The sequence below is a fragment of the Mixophyes fleayi genome, chromosome 3 (genome assembly GCF_038048845.1).
Source record: "Mixophyes fleayi isolate aMixFle1 chromosome 3, aMixFle1.hap1, whole genome shotgun sequence".
In the NCBI taxonomy this organism is placed as follows: domain Eukaryota; kingdom Metazoa; phylum Chordata; class Amphibia; order Anura; family Limnodynastidae; genus Mixophyes; species Mixophyes fleayi.
The window spans coordinates 53447339-53468156 of record NC_134404.1 but is presented as its reverse complement, the minus strand read 5'-3'; the positions used below and the strand labels follow the sequence as shown (position 1 = coordinate 53468156).

General features: G+C 38.6%; 1 protein-coding gene across 1 annotated transcript; it reads right to left on the bottom strand.

Annotated features, from left to right (window-relative positions):
* Positions 1–386: 386 nt before the first annotated feature.
* On the bottom strand, positions 387–11939 carry ADI1 (acireductone dioxygenase 1). Its single transcript, XM_075201497.1, has 4 exons — positions 11776–11939; positions 7997–8116; positions 5627–5806; positions 387–2416 (listed from the first exon to the last, which is right to left on the bottom strand). The coding sequence occupies exons 1-4, from the start codon at positions 11893–11895 to the stop codon at positions 2297–2299; spliced, it is 540 nt and encodes a 179-aa protein (XP_075057598.1). The 5' UTR covers positions 11896–11939; the 3' UTR covers positions 387–2296.
* Positions 11940–20818: the final 8879 nt, after the last annotated feature.

Sequence of the window (20818 nt, the reverse complement as noted above, 5' to 3'; positions counted from 1 at the left end):
GTGTGTCGATAAAACTAACGGAAGATTTCCTATAGCTCAACCAACCAGCTCTACTCACACTAAGCACTGTATTCAAACAGCTTTAGAAGAGTTTGTGCTAATGAGGAGCATAAATATTTTATTCTCCTTCCTGATAAAATTTGCTAGGTGACTACTACATTTTTAGATATCCATCACTGACTCATGTTATACAGACATGGTAAGCTTACTAATAGCCAAATCCAGAGTGTGTGTGTGGCAAGTTCTGATTTCTCTTACAGCTTTACTCTTGGGTCTAGAAATAGAGTAACAGTATAATATTTTTGTTTTAAATATAGGACACGTCCATTCAGCTGTGACTTGAGGATTGTACAATTCAACTCAGAATTGAAAAAATAGTTACAAGGTTTCAAAAGAATAAAAAAAACTTTATTGCAATTTTCTCTGTATGTAAAAAGGACTCAGCAGTTTGATTGGTTGCATAGTGTCATACCTGTGCGGAGCCAATAAATGGACAGTTTTCAGCGCTAGTTTGCAAGACGGAGGATTTACTGTACCATCATTACATCAGATCAGATACAAAGAGTCACATTGGCCTCAATTTAGGATAATCAGTTCTCAGCAGCCTAGTAATTCTACAACGATCTATAAGTAGATGGTAACAGAAGTAGGTCTTAGGCTATAGGTAGTGGCAGAACCACTGTAGGACAACCTATGGGGCTGCTATGGGGCCCAAGTGAGGCAGGACAGTCCGCTCTGTTCTTCTGAGCTGGTTACTGATAAAATCAGAACCGGAACCGGAGGCCTCCATGGTGGATGGACCAACATGGCTGCCCCTTTCCAAATTGTGCTGTTGGGTGTTACACCTCTATCATGAAAAATATAGACCTAATATAGATAAAAAACAGAAAAACATTGTAAAATTACATCCCTATAAAAGAAGGCAACATAGAAATAAAGGGATTTACAGCTGTTATATATAGAAAAATAAGTAATTTTAGAATACCCTGTATCTTACAAGCAGCAGTCCAAGGCTTCATCCAAAGAGACACTTTTCAGATGAGGAGGGAGCGTTGGAGCATGAGAAATAATGCAAACAATTTTCATTGTCCAATTTGCTCCCTGCCCACCCGAAAAAAAAAAAGCATCCGTGTAGACATATCTGTCATTCTAAATTTAGTGTGTCATGAATTATGAATGTAGAGGAAATTACATTTATAGGCTAAATCTTTACATTCATGTCCAACTTACAAATAACACACCGGGGTAGATTTATCAAGGATTCTAAACCTTTGAAAATAGCAATAGTGACCAGATTCTAAGTATCATTTATCTTTTACATTCTAGAAAATGATAGAACCTGATTGGTTGCTATGGGCAACATGTCCACTTCCATTTTAGACGGTTTGAGAAATCTACCCCTGAAGCCTGGTTTCTGTGGAGCAGTTATCTTTCTTTAACCCCTCAATGACAGGGTACTTTGCCCCTTTGCTTAACCATACATACCACTTAAAGCATTTTTGCTATGTGCTTGGTTAAGCAACAATAACTTTTTTGAAATTTGCGAGGACATCAGTGTGACGTATGTGGAATTTTAGGATAGATCTAGCTTTGTAGTGTCTGAAATAGTCTATTTTTTTAAGGCCCGATTACATGAAAATGCCATCGCTCTGGAGTTCCATGTATCATTAGCAGCCAGGAGCGTGTGAAACAATTACCTGTTAGCTGACAGGTCCACTTTAAATGCTCTATAACTGCACTATCCCCATTGTGTAAATAAACTGAATGTGCCCAACAAATCAGACTGGAAACTTATCTACTACAAAAGTTATGGAATGTACTTCATAGCAATTCCTTCAATAGTACAGCAAGATATTATGCTGTCTAATGTGTTCACATCTAATGGATGCTCCCATTCAAACAGTAAATAGGTAAGATATATATTATGCTAGTTCTCATTTTAATATACACCCTTCACCTACACAATGGAGGCAGCCATTTATGGGGTCAACCAATATACTGCCTATCAATTTACCACTGATACATGGCACCAGTTCCCAATGCATTGATAGACTGATGGTTCAGTGAACAATACGGTAGCCACCACTGTGTGTATCTGATGGGTCCAGTTTAACGCACATACTTCTATAATGGCATCACTATCATCAAACTAGCATACTTTATATAATTTAATAGTAATTCTAAAGGACTTATAGAATTTGGGGTTATAGATTCTAGGTAACACTAGTGTTGTGCAAAGATTTCATTGGACTGTTGAATTAGAATGCTGACTATTTAAAAAAAGAAAATATTAGACTTAAGCATTCTGTGTCAAAAACGTAAGATATTTTGCCCGAGCCTCATAGTTGTCTGCAGGGCGGTTAAACGGTGTCCAAATGGGGTCTCCGACAAACAGTCTCATTGCTTTGATGTAGTTCTGGAGAGGAAAAAGAGATACAACAACATAAGGAGTGAAAATCTAATTTTTGGAGTACAATCAAAACCACACATCTCCTGCCCAGATAGCCACAGCTCTAGTAAAGATAGAATGATGTGAGGCATTATCAGTTATGTTTCACCCTATCCCAGTGGATCCTAAACGCTCAGTTCAAGGCACCCCTACGCCAAAGTATTTACCAAGTAGTCCAGCGCCTTGCTTACCACTGCCCTGGCAGCGGCACCCCTGTGAGATCGTGGCGGCACACAGATTGGGAACCACTGCCCTATCCAATTCATTAATGGACTTGTATGACATATACTAGCATTTGTCAGGGAAATATTTCCATAGAAGGTGTAAAAATATAAACTTTATAAGGGGTTAAACAAATGGACATATAATATAAGTGACTTACAGGCATCACACTGCATCTACAGACATTGATAATTATGATTAGCTGGTGTTAGTGTACACTGCTATTACTGAATGCTGCCGGCTTTCAAATAGAACCTTCTGCATTGTTAATTCATGGGTATCCCTCATTACAAGGGAGGTCTGGTGAAAGAAGGGTCATTGTGAAAAACGTATAACTATTTCACTTCACTACCTTGAAGAAACCACCGGTTTACTTTGGGACACACTTCTTGAGTTGTACTAATTTAGTGAAATAACTATGGAAAAAACTATTTAAAAAAGGTTATTTGCATACCTATATAATGCACATAATATAAAACAAATATATCTACTACAATATACTACCATAAGAAAGGCCTATCTGGATAAAGAAAGTAAACAAACCCATTAATGACAGAATGCTTTTCACACGTCTGCGACCTGGCAGGGATTGTGTCTTATTGAATGCATTGGTTTGGCACTAATAACTTAGGGAGTGTAAAAGGAATACGTAAATCATGGGTTTTGTTTTTTTTTGAGAGGTGCGAGGTTCAGAATTTTTAAGCAACATATTGGAACAAATATATATAAAATTGGAATAATAAATAAATTGGGTGTTTTCAATATTCTACTCATTACATTTATACAACTAGCACATGACCATTTGTGTATATTCTACCAGGATTTCTTGGCAGGGAAGATCCGATTCTGGTCTCCTCTGTACCTACCCTTACAAATGCACAAGTGCCTAATACTTCTTCAGCGATACACAGCTATCAGCAAACAAACAAAACACTTCCTGGCTCCTTCCATAGACCCCCTGTCTATTAATAATAGCTGGGGGCTGCAGGTGACAACAAGCCCAACAGTGAGCTGCCGTCATTTTTAAAGGACTATTATAACCATCCAATAGGAGAATTGAGTCACATTTGTTAACCTTTATAAATGGCTAGTTGGCAGATAAGGTCTGAGAAGAGTTACGTCACCCATCATAAGCATGTAAAAACTGCTCTGGTCATAGAGGTATAAAACAAATACATTTTAAAATGGTGCTTAAAAAGTAGATACATTATTTGTTAATTAGGTTACAGGAGATATACTATACTAAAAGCTGGAAAATAATTGCCTTTAAATAGTACCTCCTGTGAACTAACTAACAATTATTTTGTGAATCCCAAAGTACCAAAAAAAGTACTTTTTTACTTTTTAGGCACCACTTTAAAATTGTACTCACCCCCACCCCTCTTGTGTTTACACCGAATGACACCCAACAACTCAATGACTTACAAGTTTGATACACAATATGACAAGCAATGGCCTGGACCACCTTTTATTTTTTTTGTTGCCAACGATACAGGAAATAACCTTTATAATGGATTTTGAAACACTTGACTTTTGTTTCCTTTTTGCATTAATATCTGGATCGTTATGGAAACTGCAGTGAATATTGTGAAGCTCATCACTGCCTAATGACTGAAGTTTGGTTTGCACCTCAATGACCTGACCTAAGAATTCCCAAGTACATTAGTACTTAGTTTCTAAGCCTTCCTAAACCAATTTTATCATTTATGCTGGTGTTTATTCCTGTACATACAACTTTCTTTAGGTAGAATATTGAAGTAGGTTATATGATAACTTATTGGGTACAAGAAAGGCAACAACACATAAGCACTTTTTTTTGTTAATTTTACAATAATTACTTTTACACTGTGCAACCCCTGAAAATGATCCCAAAATGTAACTGTATGTTTCTCTTGGCACATGGATGCAAAGAATGTTTACTCTACTCAAAATCAGAGACTGTTCTAAAAGGACTCCAAAAACATACTGGTAGGTTAATTGGCTGCTAACAAATTGACCCTAGTCTGTCTGTGTGTTAGGGAATTTAGACTGTAAGCCCCAATGGGGCAGGGACTCATGTGAGCGAGTTCTCTGTACAACGCTGCGGAATTAGTGGTGCTATATAAATAAATCTTAATAATAATAATGGTATATGAATATTTTGTTTCTTTTGTTTTTTGTTAGACTTGTATATTACTTTTTCTTATACCAGATACTCTTATAGGTCTCCCCTATTTTCACAAATATTGCAAAAATGTATATAATATTAAATTAGAGTGAACCTACTATTATATCTAGATTATATAGACCAACTAGTACTGTTTGGCAGTGAAGACCTGATTTAGGTCTCCAATGGATCTACCCAGGTCTACCAACCAACAAGGTTCCTGGCCTCAGTGCTAGATGCACAGGCTTTCAATAACAGTGGGGGTGCAGTGACCACATAATCATATATATCATGATGCTCCCTCCCTTTAGGTTGTTAGCTCTCATGAGCAGGGCCCCCTTTCCTTGTGTGCTCCTTCTACTGTTCCTTCACCCTCTGTACCTCTTGGCCTGCTTTCGCTAGCCCTATTTTCCTTGTTTTATTAATCTTCGGCCTTCTTTGTGCTGATTTCTACCATCCCTTTCACTATCTGTCCCAGAAATAATCTGATTTGCATTACCCTGTCACCTGTGTTTGTATATATTTGTGTATCATGTTGTGTCTTGGTTCTGTTTCCTGTATATGTAATGTACGGCGCTGCGGACCCTTTGTGGCGCCTTATAAGTCAAAGATAATAATAATAATAGTTTTTAAATGTCAGTCTGCCCAAAGAAGTTAAATTTAATGGTTATTAACAAATCAATCCATTCATATAGTAATTAGGCTGAGAATTCACACCAATCAGAAATTGGTTAGGAACATTTTAACCCCTTCCTACTACTAGGTTTAATTAATTAATTAATCCCAGGTGATGACTCAGCACTACGCACATTCTCATCCAGTGTAAAGCGATGGTAGATGCCGGCCGGTAGAGTGATCATGTCTCCTTTCTGCATAAAGATCCTGATCCATCGTTCTTGCTGGTCTCGCACGTCAAAATAACCACTTCCCTCTAGGATGTAGCGGATCTCATCATCTAGGTGCAAGTGTTCCTCATAAAAGCTCTTCAACTAGAAGGAAAAAAACAGTTATACGCCTCTTAAGAAGTGTAATCTGTGTTGTAAATAATGTAAAATGGTTATCTGTAAATCTTGCAAAGCATCAATTCAGCTGTAAATAACTGTGTTTAAGAGAGGAATCACTATTTACAAATCTACGGTAACCATAGACAGGCGGGATTCTCACAGTATTTCACTATGTGATATATTTTTGTACACACTTTCACGTTGGATGACTTCATGATGAAGTTGTCGTGGTAAGCCACAGAGAATGTCATTAACCAGACGAGAGTTCCAGTATTTCAAGAAAGACTTACATATTATTCACTTCACGTGAGTGCGTTATTTGTTATTCTTTCACATTGATTACATCCCTTGGAATTCTACATATATGGACAATATACCTTTGTGAATCTGTACATGTTTAGATGATTATTAAAGGTATTGGATGATTAAGTATTTTAATTGATGGTTTTTAATGTAATTTTACTGGAGAATAATGGGCCCGATTCATTAAGGATCTTAACTTAAGAAACTTCTTATTTCAGTATCCTGGACAAAACCATGTTACAATGCAAGGGGCACAAATTAGTATTCTGTTTTGCACATAAGTTAAATACCGACTGTTTTTTCATGTAGCACACAGATACTTGATAGCTTATTTGTACACTGAAATTTAAAGTTGATATTTGTGTGCTACATGAAAAAACAGTCAGTATTTAACTTATGTGCAAAACAGAAAACTAATTTGTGCCCCTTGCATTGTAACATGGTTTTGTCCAGGAGACTGAAATAAGAAGTTTCTTAAGTTAAGATCCTTAATGAATTAGGCCCAATAGCCTTATAATAAAAGATAATATCACATTATCACTGTTGCAGTGCAATTAGCATCAGTACCGTAAAGTACAGTACAGTAAAATTGAAAAAGTCCCTTATAAACCAGCCTACTAAGAAAAGACGCATCACATTTTAACCTGTCTGGAATTGCAAAGTCATATAGCACAATTTTTTTCTCAATTATTGATCTGTAGTCCTGTGGTAAAACCGATCCAAATACAAGTTTACAAAATGAAAGATTAGTTGATAAGGGCAACACCACCTTTTCTCCAGTTACCGGTAGCTGCCTCACTATGTTTATTAATTTGTGAGATTAGACACACAATACTCACATACACAGAGGTTTTGCCATCTGATTAAATTCGCTAAAGACTAGAACACCCCCCTTTACTTTGAAGCATAATTCCAAGCATAAATAACCAATTATCTTGACTAGGACAGTAGCTCTATACATTAAGATGAGAGCAAGTCAATCACCCGCATCCAGATCAGAGCCAAAAAAAGTAGATTGCTCCAAGAGAGCATAGCTGTACAGTCATTTGCTAGACAACACTGACATCTGTCAAACAATCATTATTTCTATGCTTGTAAAACTTAATAGATGTCATGTAAAGATCAATTAATATACTAGACAAAGGCTCACAATATTAAGTAGGCTTAAGCTTACTTAGATTGGACAAAAGCTGAAATTCCGTTTACATTTTTTAGTGACATATAGGATGTGTCATTGTAGTTGCATGTGGTGAAACGAGGTATTAATATCACCCTAACTAGTGTGTCCCTCATATCTCACAAAATGTGGAAAATAGCATGTACTTTTTATAGCCCTTGTTTTTGTTCCCCAGCTCAATAGAATACCACTGCAGTGTCTAATTACATATGGATAAGGGGACATTGTAGCTCATTGTAAATATGTTAGTGGTTATTGTATCTTGTCGATATTGCATGGAAGCTGTTAGTCATTGTCCTTAAAGTTGAGTTTTCATTCTCTACCAATGGACTACAGTTGCAGCTAAGAGAAGAACTCCACAGGCCTTTAACTCAGGACATCCATGTGACTGTAGTTGTAGCTCCTTAAGCTAGTGGGGTAAGGGACAGATGTTGTGGTAAACCTGCCTTGCATTTATTTATTGTACATAATATTCTAGTGGTTGTTTTTGTTACAATAAATGTACTGGTCTAGTTTTCTAACTGCATTTGCCTGAGTGACTAATCAGAACCTTAGAAGGTACTGGGTAGGCTTCCCTGGCCTAGGAAGGCACCTGTGAGTGGCCAGTCACAGTGAAGTGGGTAGAATTGGGCCAGAAGACCCGGTATCTTGAGACTGCATCTGCATTTTTACAAATGCCAAGGACAACAATTTACCTTCTGCTCATAATTGGGCAACGTGTCTTTATGTATGGTGATTATATCCATCCAAGAGTAATTATTCTCTTTCCGAATCTTGTCCAGCTCTGGATCAGTCTCATAATTATCAGCATCCAACTGGTGAACAAAAAAAAACAAAAAAACAGGAAAATATAGGCTTTGCTGTGAGCATAACAGTAGCATGAACAAATAATGTATCCATTGTTGGTTATAAATATATAATATTATTATTGTTATTAATAATAATAAATAATAATAAAACACTATTAAACTGGCCTCATGTTCTAGAGGGAGAAACACATGAGCCGTCATGTCACTAGAGTAGGCGTGGCCAGCATGCAGTGGGTGTGTCTATAATTTTAGACAGTATTAGGCCGCCCTCCAAAAAAGCAATGTCACGATCACCATTATTAGGTGCATATAGCTTCCCCTTCAAGAGCAAAGCAAAGTTAAGCAGTACAGTCATGACCAAAAGTTTTGAGAATGACACAAATATTATTTTTTACAAAGTCTGCTGCCTCAGTTTTCATGATGGCAATTTGCATATACTCCAGAATGTCATGAAGAGTGATCAGATGAATTGTACTTAATTTCAAAGTCCCTCTTTGCCATGACAATGAACTTTATCCCAAAATCAACATTTACACTGCATTTCAGCCCTGCCACAAAAGGACCAGCTGACATCAGCTCAGTGATTCTCTCGTTAACACAGGTGAGAGGGTTGACGAGGACTAGGCTGGAGATCACTCTGTCATGCTGCTTGAGTTAGAACAACAGACTGGAAGCTTTTTGGCTCAGGGATCAAAACATCGAAATTTTGGGTCCATGGCCATTGAGAGCTTGTGGTCAATCCTCAAGAGGCGGGTGGACAAACAAAAACCCACAAATTCTGACAAACCCTAAGCATTGATTAGGCAAGAATGGGCGGTCATCAGTCAGTATGTGGCCCAGAAGTTGATTGACAGCATGCCAGGGCGAATTACAGAGGTCTTCAAAAAGAAGGGTCAACACTGCAAATATTGACTCTTTGCATACATTTGATGTAATTGTCAATAAAAAGCCTTTGACACTTATTAAATGCTTGTAACTTTATTTCAGTATACCATAGCAACATCTGAGAAAAGGTCTAAAAAACACTGAATACTTGTGTCAATCTCACAATTTTGGCCATGACTGTACATACCTCCCAAATATCCCTGCAAAGCACCAATTGTGGGGGCAGTCCCTCCTCATCCAGACTATCCTACCACAACTATTATATAAGACTATTCACCTTCAGTAAGGTGGAGCAATGATAGCATACGCTACACCTACCCTACCCCCAACATTAAATCAACAGAATTAATGATTAATAGATGGGAACACCAAGAAGAACACAAAAACACTAAATTGCAGAACGCCGCTGAAATAAAAAAAGTCTATAGATTATTCATAATATGGTAGAAAATCACATAAAATAACACATTTGCAAGAATACAGCATAACAAGCTTGTTTTTTTAATAAGGATGCAAAAAATCCATAACTTAGAATTCATCCGTTTCATTTTACAAAAGATTCTTACGAATACCTACCCATACAAAATACATAATTTGCATATTAATTTGAAGTAGCCGAGTCCTAATGTCTATATCTGCAATTATGGCACAAATAAATCAGGATGTGGATTTGTGTGGCGGCAAGGAAGGAGTGTAATGGAGATTCAAGGTATCAGGTCTCTATGCAAAGAATTACCTGATTTTCAAGACAAGAAATTCATATTAAATACTCTACTGCCTTCTTGCAACAGACCAGTTAACAAGTATGGTTACTATCACAAACACTTATCGCACTATTTATGTCTGGCCCTCCAGCAGTAATTATTTTTCTTAGCTTGAAACGTGTGGAATCTTAGCATGAAATTCTTTAAAAAAAAAAAAAAAAGTAGATTTCCTAAAAACCGTTAAGAAAAATACAATAAATATATTTTTCTTTAAATCAAAATAATGTCCAAATTTCACCTTAAAAGTGCAGTTAAAATTCACACTCGCTCAAAATGTTGAGAAAGATAAATTATGATGGTGCCATAATGCCAGGTAACTTGGAACTTAAGCTAATGAGCCATCAAAGGCAAATTCATTTATTAAATGCAGTCATTCACAGTCAATTACTTTGCATCCTGAAGCTAAAAAAAGAAGGTCATTATAAATCACACAGACTTTCCAAACAAGATGCCTCTTTCTCCCTGGGAAACAGTTGTCATCATTTGTAGAATCTCATGTTTTTACTGTAATGCTTTTCTCAGTATTCTTCTCCACCATTGCTCCAATTCATCTGAATCAAAATGGCTACCTTTGCAAAATGGTGCCCCTGGTAACAAAATGAGCAACACTGTGTATATTCAACACAAGTGCTTTGGAAGCTGAGCCAGACTCATGACTTGGTCAGATGCCTGAACTACAATGTATACAAAAAAAAATAATAATAATGAAAAACAATGTTTCCTATGTTGCACATACAGAAACATAAGACAAGTAGATTTTTATTTATTTTTACATATGGAGACAGAATGGATAACAAAATGATATGTCCAAAACACTCAAATGACATTCTGCATCAACTGGAACGCATTTCCAATCTTTTATGAAAAATCTTTTGCATTAACTCAGATTTCTCTATTTGCGAGCATAGTGAGGGCTGCACAGTAAGAGTGTGTGTGTGTGTGTCCGCCCATTATGGAATGTAAGCTCATATGGGGCAGGGACTGATGTTAATGACTGCATATCCTCTGTACAGCCCTGTGTAATATGATCAGCGCTATTTAAACAACAAAAATAATAATAATCTACATTAATTTATTTGCTCATTTAGGTTCTCTTTATAAATTATGTAATTTAGCCTAAAGATCAAAATCATCCAGTGTTACAAAAATGCAACAACAGAGGAAACCAGGGAATACTTTTTCACAGTACAGAGTGTGTATGTGTGTGTATATTCTGCACCATTTTATTTGGATATGTGTGAAATATTAATTTTATGATGCACTTAGTCTCATTGTCCCTTAAATATTTTACACCAACTTGTAACTCTCGCTCTCTCTCTTGTTAATGATGACACAATGCTCTTAATTTTAGACCTTAGAACCCCCCCCCCCCCCCCCCATCTTAAGCATTCCATACTCTTTGCCATTACTTTCATCATAGGAGATTTGTACATTCACTGCGAGGTCAATGGGTTGGGTACGCTTTACTAATGTGAAACCATAAGGACTTGTCCAGGCAAGCAGTTAATGAGCCTTTAGGAAGAATTTTCCCACATTAAGTTCCAGAAGAAACAGCTTATTGAGCTAATTTTTCCAACACCTCATATGATCAGCAGAAGTCTGGAGGCTTCGGGGTCAATGGTGACAACTCCTGTACAGTATTCAGAGCAGCCATGTATTGTTGAAATGCAATAGTGTAATTAATAACCATAGTTGCAATCCCTTCCCTAATTTCCAGGACACGCCCAGGTTGCAAAAGATAAGACCCTGAAAATGTTTAATGAAGCATAATTAAAGTCCTACTTTGCAGCCTGTTAGATCTAACCCCATGCATTGTTATTCTCTATGCTTTAGAAGGTAACATTTAGCCATAAGGAGTGTTATATAACAAGAATTATATCATTACTACATTCGGTAAAGTCTGGTATGGTTTAGCTGAGTCCATGGTTACTTCTGTGGAAGCTGCAAGATGACCTTGTTACATATCTGACAACAATGATTATGTAGCCGCTGTGTGTCTAGTACCCAAGTCCTCACCTTATATGAGTGCACCCCGAGCAGCCTCAGCTCACCCACTGCCACAGGCTCGTCGGGCTGTAGCCGGTGAGGTGTCCTCTGATCCTCCTCAGAGGCATCCATATACCAGGCCTGCACCATGCTGCCTCACACTACACTGAACCACCAGCATAGGAATAGGAACCGCCCCAAGCACATTAAGGCTCCATAAATATCGTCTAACTGAACTACAAAGGTGTCGCCGTACAGGGGCGAGCGGCCATCTTGTTGGTTATCATTGTGCATAGTTGCATTAAGTCGTTATGAGACTCAATTTTGAAACTTGTGTTTATCTCACAGGCACAAACATTTTGCTTTTTTTTTTTATTATCATTATTTGATTGTCAGGACTTTTATCGCAGGTCTCCAAGAGAATGATAACTCACGAGGTATTGAGAATACTACTTAACCCGTTGTCCTAACGTGCTATGCAAAGGAGATCAATGCTATTTATTTTAAAAAGGCTATTAATACATTTTGACAAAAAGGGGGTGATCAGAATCTTATTGTATTAGCTCTGATTCCTGTAACTAACAAGTTCCTCTTAATGTATACATTGTATAGGTTTATGTATAAGGTGACACAAAATGCTTTTTATTTAAACCTAAGTAAGCCTTTTAATACCACTCTGATTTTTTTGCTTATATATGTTGTTCTTTATTAGGTGTAACTGGCTTAAATATCTTTTTGTATGAATGATCTAGCTACATAACAGAATTTGAAACAGGTGATGGGGGGTTAACAATTAATAATTCTTACTTGGACTAGTATATAACAAAAATGTTATGTTTTATAATATATAATGGGTCTGATTAATAAAGGCATCTGATATCTGCTGATTTTGAGCGTATTGTACGCAAAGGACATTTACTACAGCCTATGTTTTCAGGGGGGGAATGGGGCGGCGGAAAGTGCGTTGACCATAGTCAATTTAGAGTAAGGACGTGCCAAACTCAAGCACACAAAACCACGTCCAAATCGAGCTCCGGGCATTGCAAAGTCACTTGTTTTTCTGCCGTATCTCTTGCTCCAGCTACAGGACTAGTCTAAGTCCTGAGTACTAGTGATGACAGTCTCGTATGCACGCTATAACGTGTTCCCAATCAGCAGCAACTGTAAAAATGTATTTTATGTTCAGTAAAAATTAAGATCATAATAAGAAATGTATTTCAAGTGGAAAAAATAAAATAAAAAAAAACACTTACTTTTTTTTTTTACTGTTTTATCATTAATGCCTATATTATTAATAGGTGACATTCATTATTGTTTTAATTTTTTTCTATGCATTCTTCTGCGAATGTGTAATCCACATAGGTATTAGACGTATCCTGCAGTGTCTTGTGTAGTAGAGCAGAGCAGACCTACAACCGAATTCCATCAGTGCACGTTGTATTCCGGTGTGCCGATTTACGTTGCGCTCAGTATGCGTAAGAAACCTAGTACAGGTACATCCTGTTGATACCATGATAAACTGACCAAACTCATCCTAGTAATAGGTTATTGCTGGACAAGTCCAGAAACAGTGACTAACATCCATATGTGGGACACTTGTTTGCTTTTGAAAGTGTGATTTCAGACTGTGACTCCTGTGCTTCAAACGCAAGGTCCTCACAGCATAAGAGACTTGTAGGGCGTTGGGGACTGAGCCAGCACAGGACTTGACAGGTACACTTTGATACTCCTAATAGATGTCCGCAGCAGCAATGAGATTGTCTAATTGTAAAAGTTAAAGTATTGAACAAGGACAAAACCTTAAACGTTTTCCTAATTAGGATGAAGTTCAATATATATTAATATTTTTAAAGAAGCCCAAAGGTAGAGACACTTCTCCCAGTAATGCCACCATGCTTAGTCCAGCTCTAGAAAGCTGTGCTGAATACACACTGGATTGTGTCGAGTAGCAGGGTACAGATTCCCATTGCAGCAGGGGAGAGCTGGCAAATTTTTAGCCCGGGGCCAATACTGGACTCTGCAGCCAATTAGGAACATTTTAAAGAGGAAAAAAATGCATATGGTCCAGTGACCCAGCCCTGGGTAGCCCACTATGGGACCAGCCCAGCCTGCCCCTGGATAGCAGCCAGATTTGATCAGGAAAGGCTCAGTGTGAATGCCCAGTAGAGGGATTATCTGCAAAGATGGAGGACGTTATATGCAATTTCTGCAAAGAGAGAGAGAGAGAGAGAGAGAGAGAAGGGACCCTGGCTAACACCATCGAGATCCTGCAAGGTTCTCAAGCCAGTAATCTAGTGAGTAAATCCTGTTATAAATTGTCTTTACCATATAAAAATTATTTCTTATATGTTAAAAACATATACATATATATATATATATATATATATATATATCTATATATATATATATATATATCTCTAATATATAAATATATCTAATATATAAAAGAGAAAATTTGTCCTTCTGTCTGTCTTTCTATACAAAAGTGAAGATCATGAAATTTTGCATACGAGTGTATTAAAACATGACGGAGGCAACTAAAAAAATTTGAAATTGAAATTCATTACGGGGTGGGGGTGGCGAGGGGGGTAACACCTAAAAATCATCGAAAACGACCATAACTCTGGAATGTCTGGAACAATGTCTTAGAATAAGTTCCAAAAAAAACGTGAAATATATTTTTTCTGAATGCACCCGGAGGAACAGGTAAGACGTTTCTCATCAAGTTGTTACTTGCTAAAATTCGAGTACATTCCAAGATAGCTATTGCTGTGGCCTCTTCTGGAATTGCTGCAACTTTGCTCCCTGGTGGAAGAACAGCACATTCAGCTTTCAAGTTACCGCTTAATCTGTCCCGAAGTGAAACTCCCGTCTGCAATATCACTAAACGAACAGAAAAAGCTCAGATTCTGCAGGAATGTTAGGTCATTGTATGGGATGAATGCACCATGTCACACAAAAATGCTTTACAGGCCATCAATCAAACACTTCAATTTTTAAGAGGCAATGATTTACTAATGGGTGGAGTCACTGTTGTATTGGCTGGAGATTTTCGACAAACATTGCTGGTCATTCCAAAAGGAACAATAGCGGATAAAATGAATGCATGCCTTAAATCATCACATCTTTGGAGGCATGTTCGCACTTTGCGACTAACCACAAATATGAGAGTTTCTCTGCATGGCAACACAATGGACGGTCAGTTTGCTGATCATTTGTTAAATATTGGGATATGGTTTAATGCCGCTTCATCCAGTAACTGGTCTCTTCAAACTCAGAGAAACACTTTGTAACACAGTTGTGTCTGTTGAAGAACTCAAGGCAAAAGTATTTCCAAATATTCAACAACATTTTACAGAGCATAAGTGGCTTTGCGAACGTGCGATTCTTGCACCAAAAAATAATTGTGTAAACAACATCAACCTAAAGATTCAAGAAGAGTTGCCTGGAGAAGCCATATTATACAAATCAATAGATACCGTTGTTGAAAAAAATTAGGCTGTGCACTATCCTACTGAATTTTTAAACTCTTTAGAACCTCCCGGAATGCCACCGCATAACCTGGTACTGAAGATTGGATCACCCATTATGCTTCTCAGAAATTGAAATCCTCCAAGACTTTGTAACGGTACAAGATTAGTAGTCCAAAAGCACCATTCTCATGTCATTGAAGCAACTATTTTGACAGGCTGTGCAAAAGGTGACAATGCTTTCATTCCACGCATACCTCTCATTCCATCTGATATGCCATTTCAATTTAAGCGTCTACAATTTCCAGTTCGTTTAGCTTTTGCCATGTCTATCAATAAGGCCCAAGGACAATCTTTACATGTAGCTGGAGTCTACTTGGAATCACCTTGCTTTTCTCATGCACAATTTTACGTTGTGTGCTCAAGAGTTGGATCACCAAGAAATTTGTATGTATTTGCCCCAAATGAAGAAACGAGAAATAAAGTTTATCAAGCTGTTTTGAAGCAATTGTTTATCGGTTCGTTCCATCATATACAGTTCAAATACAGTTTAACATTTTCACTTTTCACCTTCTACTGGTCCAATTTTAACATGATATTTACATGTATGTTTAATATTTAGATTGATTTTTGTAAATAAACATTCTTTAAATCCCGGGCAACGCCGGGTATTCTGCTAGTATATATATATATATATATATATATATATATATATATATATATATATTTTGTTAGGCTGATGGTTTGATCACCAACTCGCATAACAAGATGGCCTTTAGCAGCCGCCTTTCCCTTAGAGCTTTATATGCTCACTGGTACTCAGATGCCCCCAGGACTTAACTCCAGGTGTAGTGTGAGTTGGTAATACAGGCCCGTAGCGGCAGGCCAGGAGGCTGAATAGGAGGCAGCGGATAGTCAGACAATAGCCGAGGTCAAGGCAAGCAGAGTAGTCAGTAAACACGCCAGGGGTCAGGGTCACAGGCAAAGTAGCATAGTCCAAGGTACAGGCCAAAGGGTCAGAGTCACGGGCAAACAGGCAGAGTCCAAAGTCCAGGCAGGGGTCATACACAGAAAATCCGACAGGCAGAGTATCCACGGGACAGAATCCAACAACACACAGCAGGTCAGAAAACTGGGTCAGAAGCACTATAAGCGGCAGGGAGGCGGAGTCCTCCCTGCCTTAAATACACAGACCAACCAATCAGGGCTCAACCCTGTAATTATACACATGCCAAGAATAATACCACCAATAGCCCTATTATTCAGCCCACAGGCTGGGAAGAAATCAGCGCATGCGCCCGGCTGTACTATCTGCCGGTGCGCGCTGTTAAACATATACGGCGTCCGGCCGTTGCCTTGGCAACGGTCTGACCATCTGCAGGAAGTGACATCCCGGTCGTCAAGGAGACGGCCGGGACGCCAGGTGGGGCCAGAGCTGAGTCGCAGCAGTGTCCGTGGCCACCGCGGCTCCTAACAGTACCCCCCCTTGAGGAGGGGTTAAAGAACCCCGACACACTGGTTTCCTAGGGAAGAGCTTGAAAAACTTTTTAATAAACTTTTTTGCATGAAGGCGCCTTTGAGGAACCCAGGACCGTTCTTCCAAGCCATGATTCTTCCACTGAACTCTCTTGGAGTCAAGAATTTTTTGGATAACATATTTACAAGATTCATTCAAATTTGGTACTCGAGAACTTGAAGGCTGAAGATGCTGAGACTGGTCTGGGCACAACACAGGCTTGAGAAGAGAACAGTGAAAGGTGTTAGGAATCCTCAACGAGCCAGGAATCTTTAACCTGAAGGTTACGGAATTGATCTGTTTAATGATGGTGAATGGTCCAATGAATTTAGGCCCAAGTTTCCTGCAGGGCTGTCTGAGCCTGATGTTGCGTGTTGAAAGCCAAGCTTTTTGCCCTACTTTGAAGGAACAGGCTGTACGGTGGCGATCCAAAATTTTTTTATAGAAAAATGAGGCTCGTCTTGAAGAGGACTGAACTTTCTTCCAGATAACCTTGAGATCAGTGGATGTTGAACGAATCTCTGGAATGCCAGTGGATTTAAGTACGTACAAAGAATTGTGGGAGATCGACAATAAAGTCCATTGACAAATGTGTCCAGGGTTTTGAAGGTATGGATAATGGAACCAACTGGCCTGAAAGAGAGTTCCTAAGGACTTTATTCCTAGCACAGTCTTCGCAGGAGAGAACAAAATTTCTAACATCAGCAGATAATGAAGGCCACCACACGGCACAGGAGAGAATTTCCGATGTTTTGTAAATTCCAGGATGTCCAGCAGTCTTACTGTCATGTGCCTCAGAAAGAACTACTTTTCTTAAATGGACTGGGACAAACAGAGGACCCTCCGGTGTGTTGTCAGGAGCTAACCTTTGAAATCTACAGAGCGCGATACTTAAATCTTGAGTTAATCCAGCATGGTTAATTGATGAAAGAATGATGGGTAGAGGATCCGTAATGGGAACGTGATGTGACATAAAGCTCCTAGATAGAGCATCTGCCCGGACATTTTTAGAGCCTGGTCTGTAGGTGATTAAGAAGTGGGTGAAGAAGAGTGACCAGTGGGCCTGTTTGGGATTCAGCCGTTTGGCTGACTGAATATATTTTAAGTTCTTGTGATCTGTTATTACTGAGATTACATGTATAGCACCTTCCAGCCAATGACGCCACTCCTCAAAGGCCAATTTAATGGCCAACAGCTCTTGGTTGCCCACATCATAGATAGCTTCAGCAGTAGAGAATTTGCGAGAAAAGTAAGCACATGGATGTAAGCGGTGAGTATGAGGGTCCTTCTGGGAAAGGATAACACAAACACCGGCGTCAGAGGCATCAACCTCTAATACAAAGGTATCTTTGGATTAGGATGTCTAAGGACTTGAGCAGAAACAAGGGTTTAAGCATTGTGCAAACTGTTGATAGGTTCAATTTTTAAGGTCACTGAATATTGTTACGGGAAAGAAAAGTCCCCTTCAACAAGTAACACCATTCTTCAAAGGCAACTTTGATTTTTTGGGGTTTTATAACATGATTAATTCCATCATGGCACATCCCTGCCAACTTACAAGAAAGGTAAGTGCTTTGCTGGCAGTCCAGAAGGTCTCCCCCTTTTCCGTTTGCTCAACCTGAAACCTGAATTTCACATGTGGGAGCATAACTAGTTACATTTGTGACAGAAGCTGGGAAAATCAGGCTTTTCCCTTGCACAACAAAATTTTGCACCCTGCACCCCATGCCATCTTGGATGGCAATTCCATGTGCTTTGCTAAAAAAAGATGCATATATGCAAAAATAGGCACATAACATCACAAAGTGGCATTTGCGCTGCAAGCCCACATATCTGTAGTTTTGTAAATGACCCTGTCAATAATGAAGTATAGGAGGCCTACCGTGGTGAGGCAGCACAAGAGAGGTATGGGCCGAGGGTGATAAGGCATATTAATAGTGTGCAAAGAGCATATAAGCCTTTACACTAAAACTTTTTACATGTAGTATGTTTGAAGTGGGAGTGCTTTTAAATGCTGTGCATGTACAGTGATGCAAATTTCTAAGTATGTACATTACTACACATTTATTTCCCTCAGATGAAAACATCTTCACTGTCTTTTGCAGCATGGTTGGCTAAGTGGTTAGCACTTCTGCCTCATAGCACTGGGGCCATGAGTTCGATTCCCGACCATGGACTTATCTGTGTGGAGTTTGTATGTTCTACATGTAAGGATAAATGGATAAGCGCTCCAATCCAATCAACACAAACAGCCTATTACAAGCAGCATACAGGGAGATTCTCCCAAATTCTCAATAGTACATCTGACTAATTTAATCCTGCAGCGCTCAGTACTAAGCTTTAAAGCACATCATATACGTGATTACCAACAGAAAATAATAAACAATAAAACTGAATATATAAAAATTAGCTGATATAAACATAAAATAACATCAGAAAATTGTTATATATTCAATTTTATTGTTTATTGTTTTCTGTTGGTATTCATGTATATAATGTGCTTTAAAGCTTAGTACTGAGCGCTGCAGGATTAAATTATTCAGATGTATGTTCTCCCCATGTTTGCGTGGGTTTCCTCCGGGTGCTCCCGTTTTTTCCCACACTCCAAAAATATACTAGTAGGTTAATTGGCTACTATCAAATTGACCCTAGTCTGTGTGTGTGTTAGGGGATTTAGACTGTAAGCTCCAATGGGGCAGGGACTAATGTGAGCGAGTTCTCTGTACAGTGCTGCGGAATTAGTGGCGCTATATAAATAGCTGATGATGATGAAATGCAAACACTTTTTTAATGGAATTCAAAAATGTCCATGTGCTCAGAATACACACCCTAACCCGTCACAACATTTCATCGGTAACAGTTGATTAAACATCCAAAAAATAAAATACACAATAGAAAACTAATTTCATTCACAAGTGTGTTTTTTGTTTTTTTTATTCATGTCCTCATGTTAGATGGAGAAAAACTGTTGGCTGGCGTTACAAAAATGTCAGCAGCACACATTCTGATCTGTAACCTCAGGGCTAATCAGTCATATCACTTCATGCTTTTAATGTGAAGGAATATCAACTACACATTATTATTAATCATGATACTTGCTACTAATTCTGTTAACAGATTAAAGACCAGATATAAAAGGATTCTAACATTATTGTTCACTATGGTTTAGAGATGCGCTTAGGCCCTTACATTATACAAAAGAGATGTTATTTCATAAATAATAACTGGAACATTTTTGAACTGGTGAACAAAGAAAAAAGCGATATAACCCTTATCAACCAATCAGGCTATAAAGCTGCCACATATGTTGCCAAGCTGCCGATGCCCCCCTACCCATTTGAATATTAAAACCTTTACCATGCAATGCACCCTTTGCGATACAGACGAGATACTGGTGTACAGCAAAACAAGGTCATAGTTTTTACTTTAATTTGGAGTAATTTAAAGGTGGCACAAAAATAGAATATTCCCCTTTCTTTTAGTCCATTGGGGGACACTGCTAGACAAAAGGGGTATAGTCGGTGGACCCAAGAGGCATGGCACTTAAACAGTTAAATCTGATTGTAGCTCCCTACTATACCCCTCCCACAGGAAGAAGTGCTCAGTTTTTGCATAAGCTTACAGCAAACGCTGGCATTCTGGGATGCAAAGCCCTGCAACCTGTACAGTTTCACAAAAGGTGTGGACAGAAAACCACGTAGCCTCTTGGCCCAGCTGTAGCTCCGTGACGCGCCACCTAGGAAGCTCCCACGGCCTTGGTCAAATTAGCTCGCCACTGGAAAGCAGGAACTACAATCGCTTGATTCAAGTGAAAACAAGAAACAACTTTAGGAACAAAAGAGGGATTGGTGCAAAGCACAGTCCAGTCCTCATGAAAAACAAGGAAGGGTGGAATACAAGACAATGCCCCCACCCCAGATACTTCGCATGCTGAAGATACTGCCAGTAGAAAGGCCACTTACCAAGTGAGATAATAAGGATCCACAGAATCTAAGGGTTCAAATGGTTCTTTGACCAATGCCTGAAGAACCAGGTTCAGATCCCATGGCTCTACCAGGTGCACAAACATGGGAAGAAAATAAAGCAA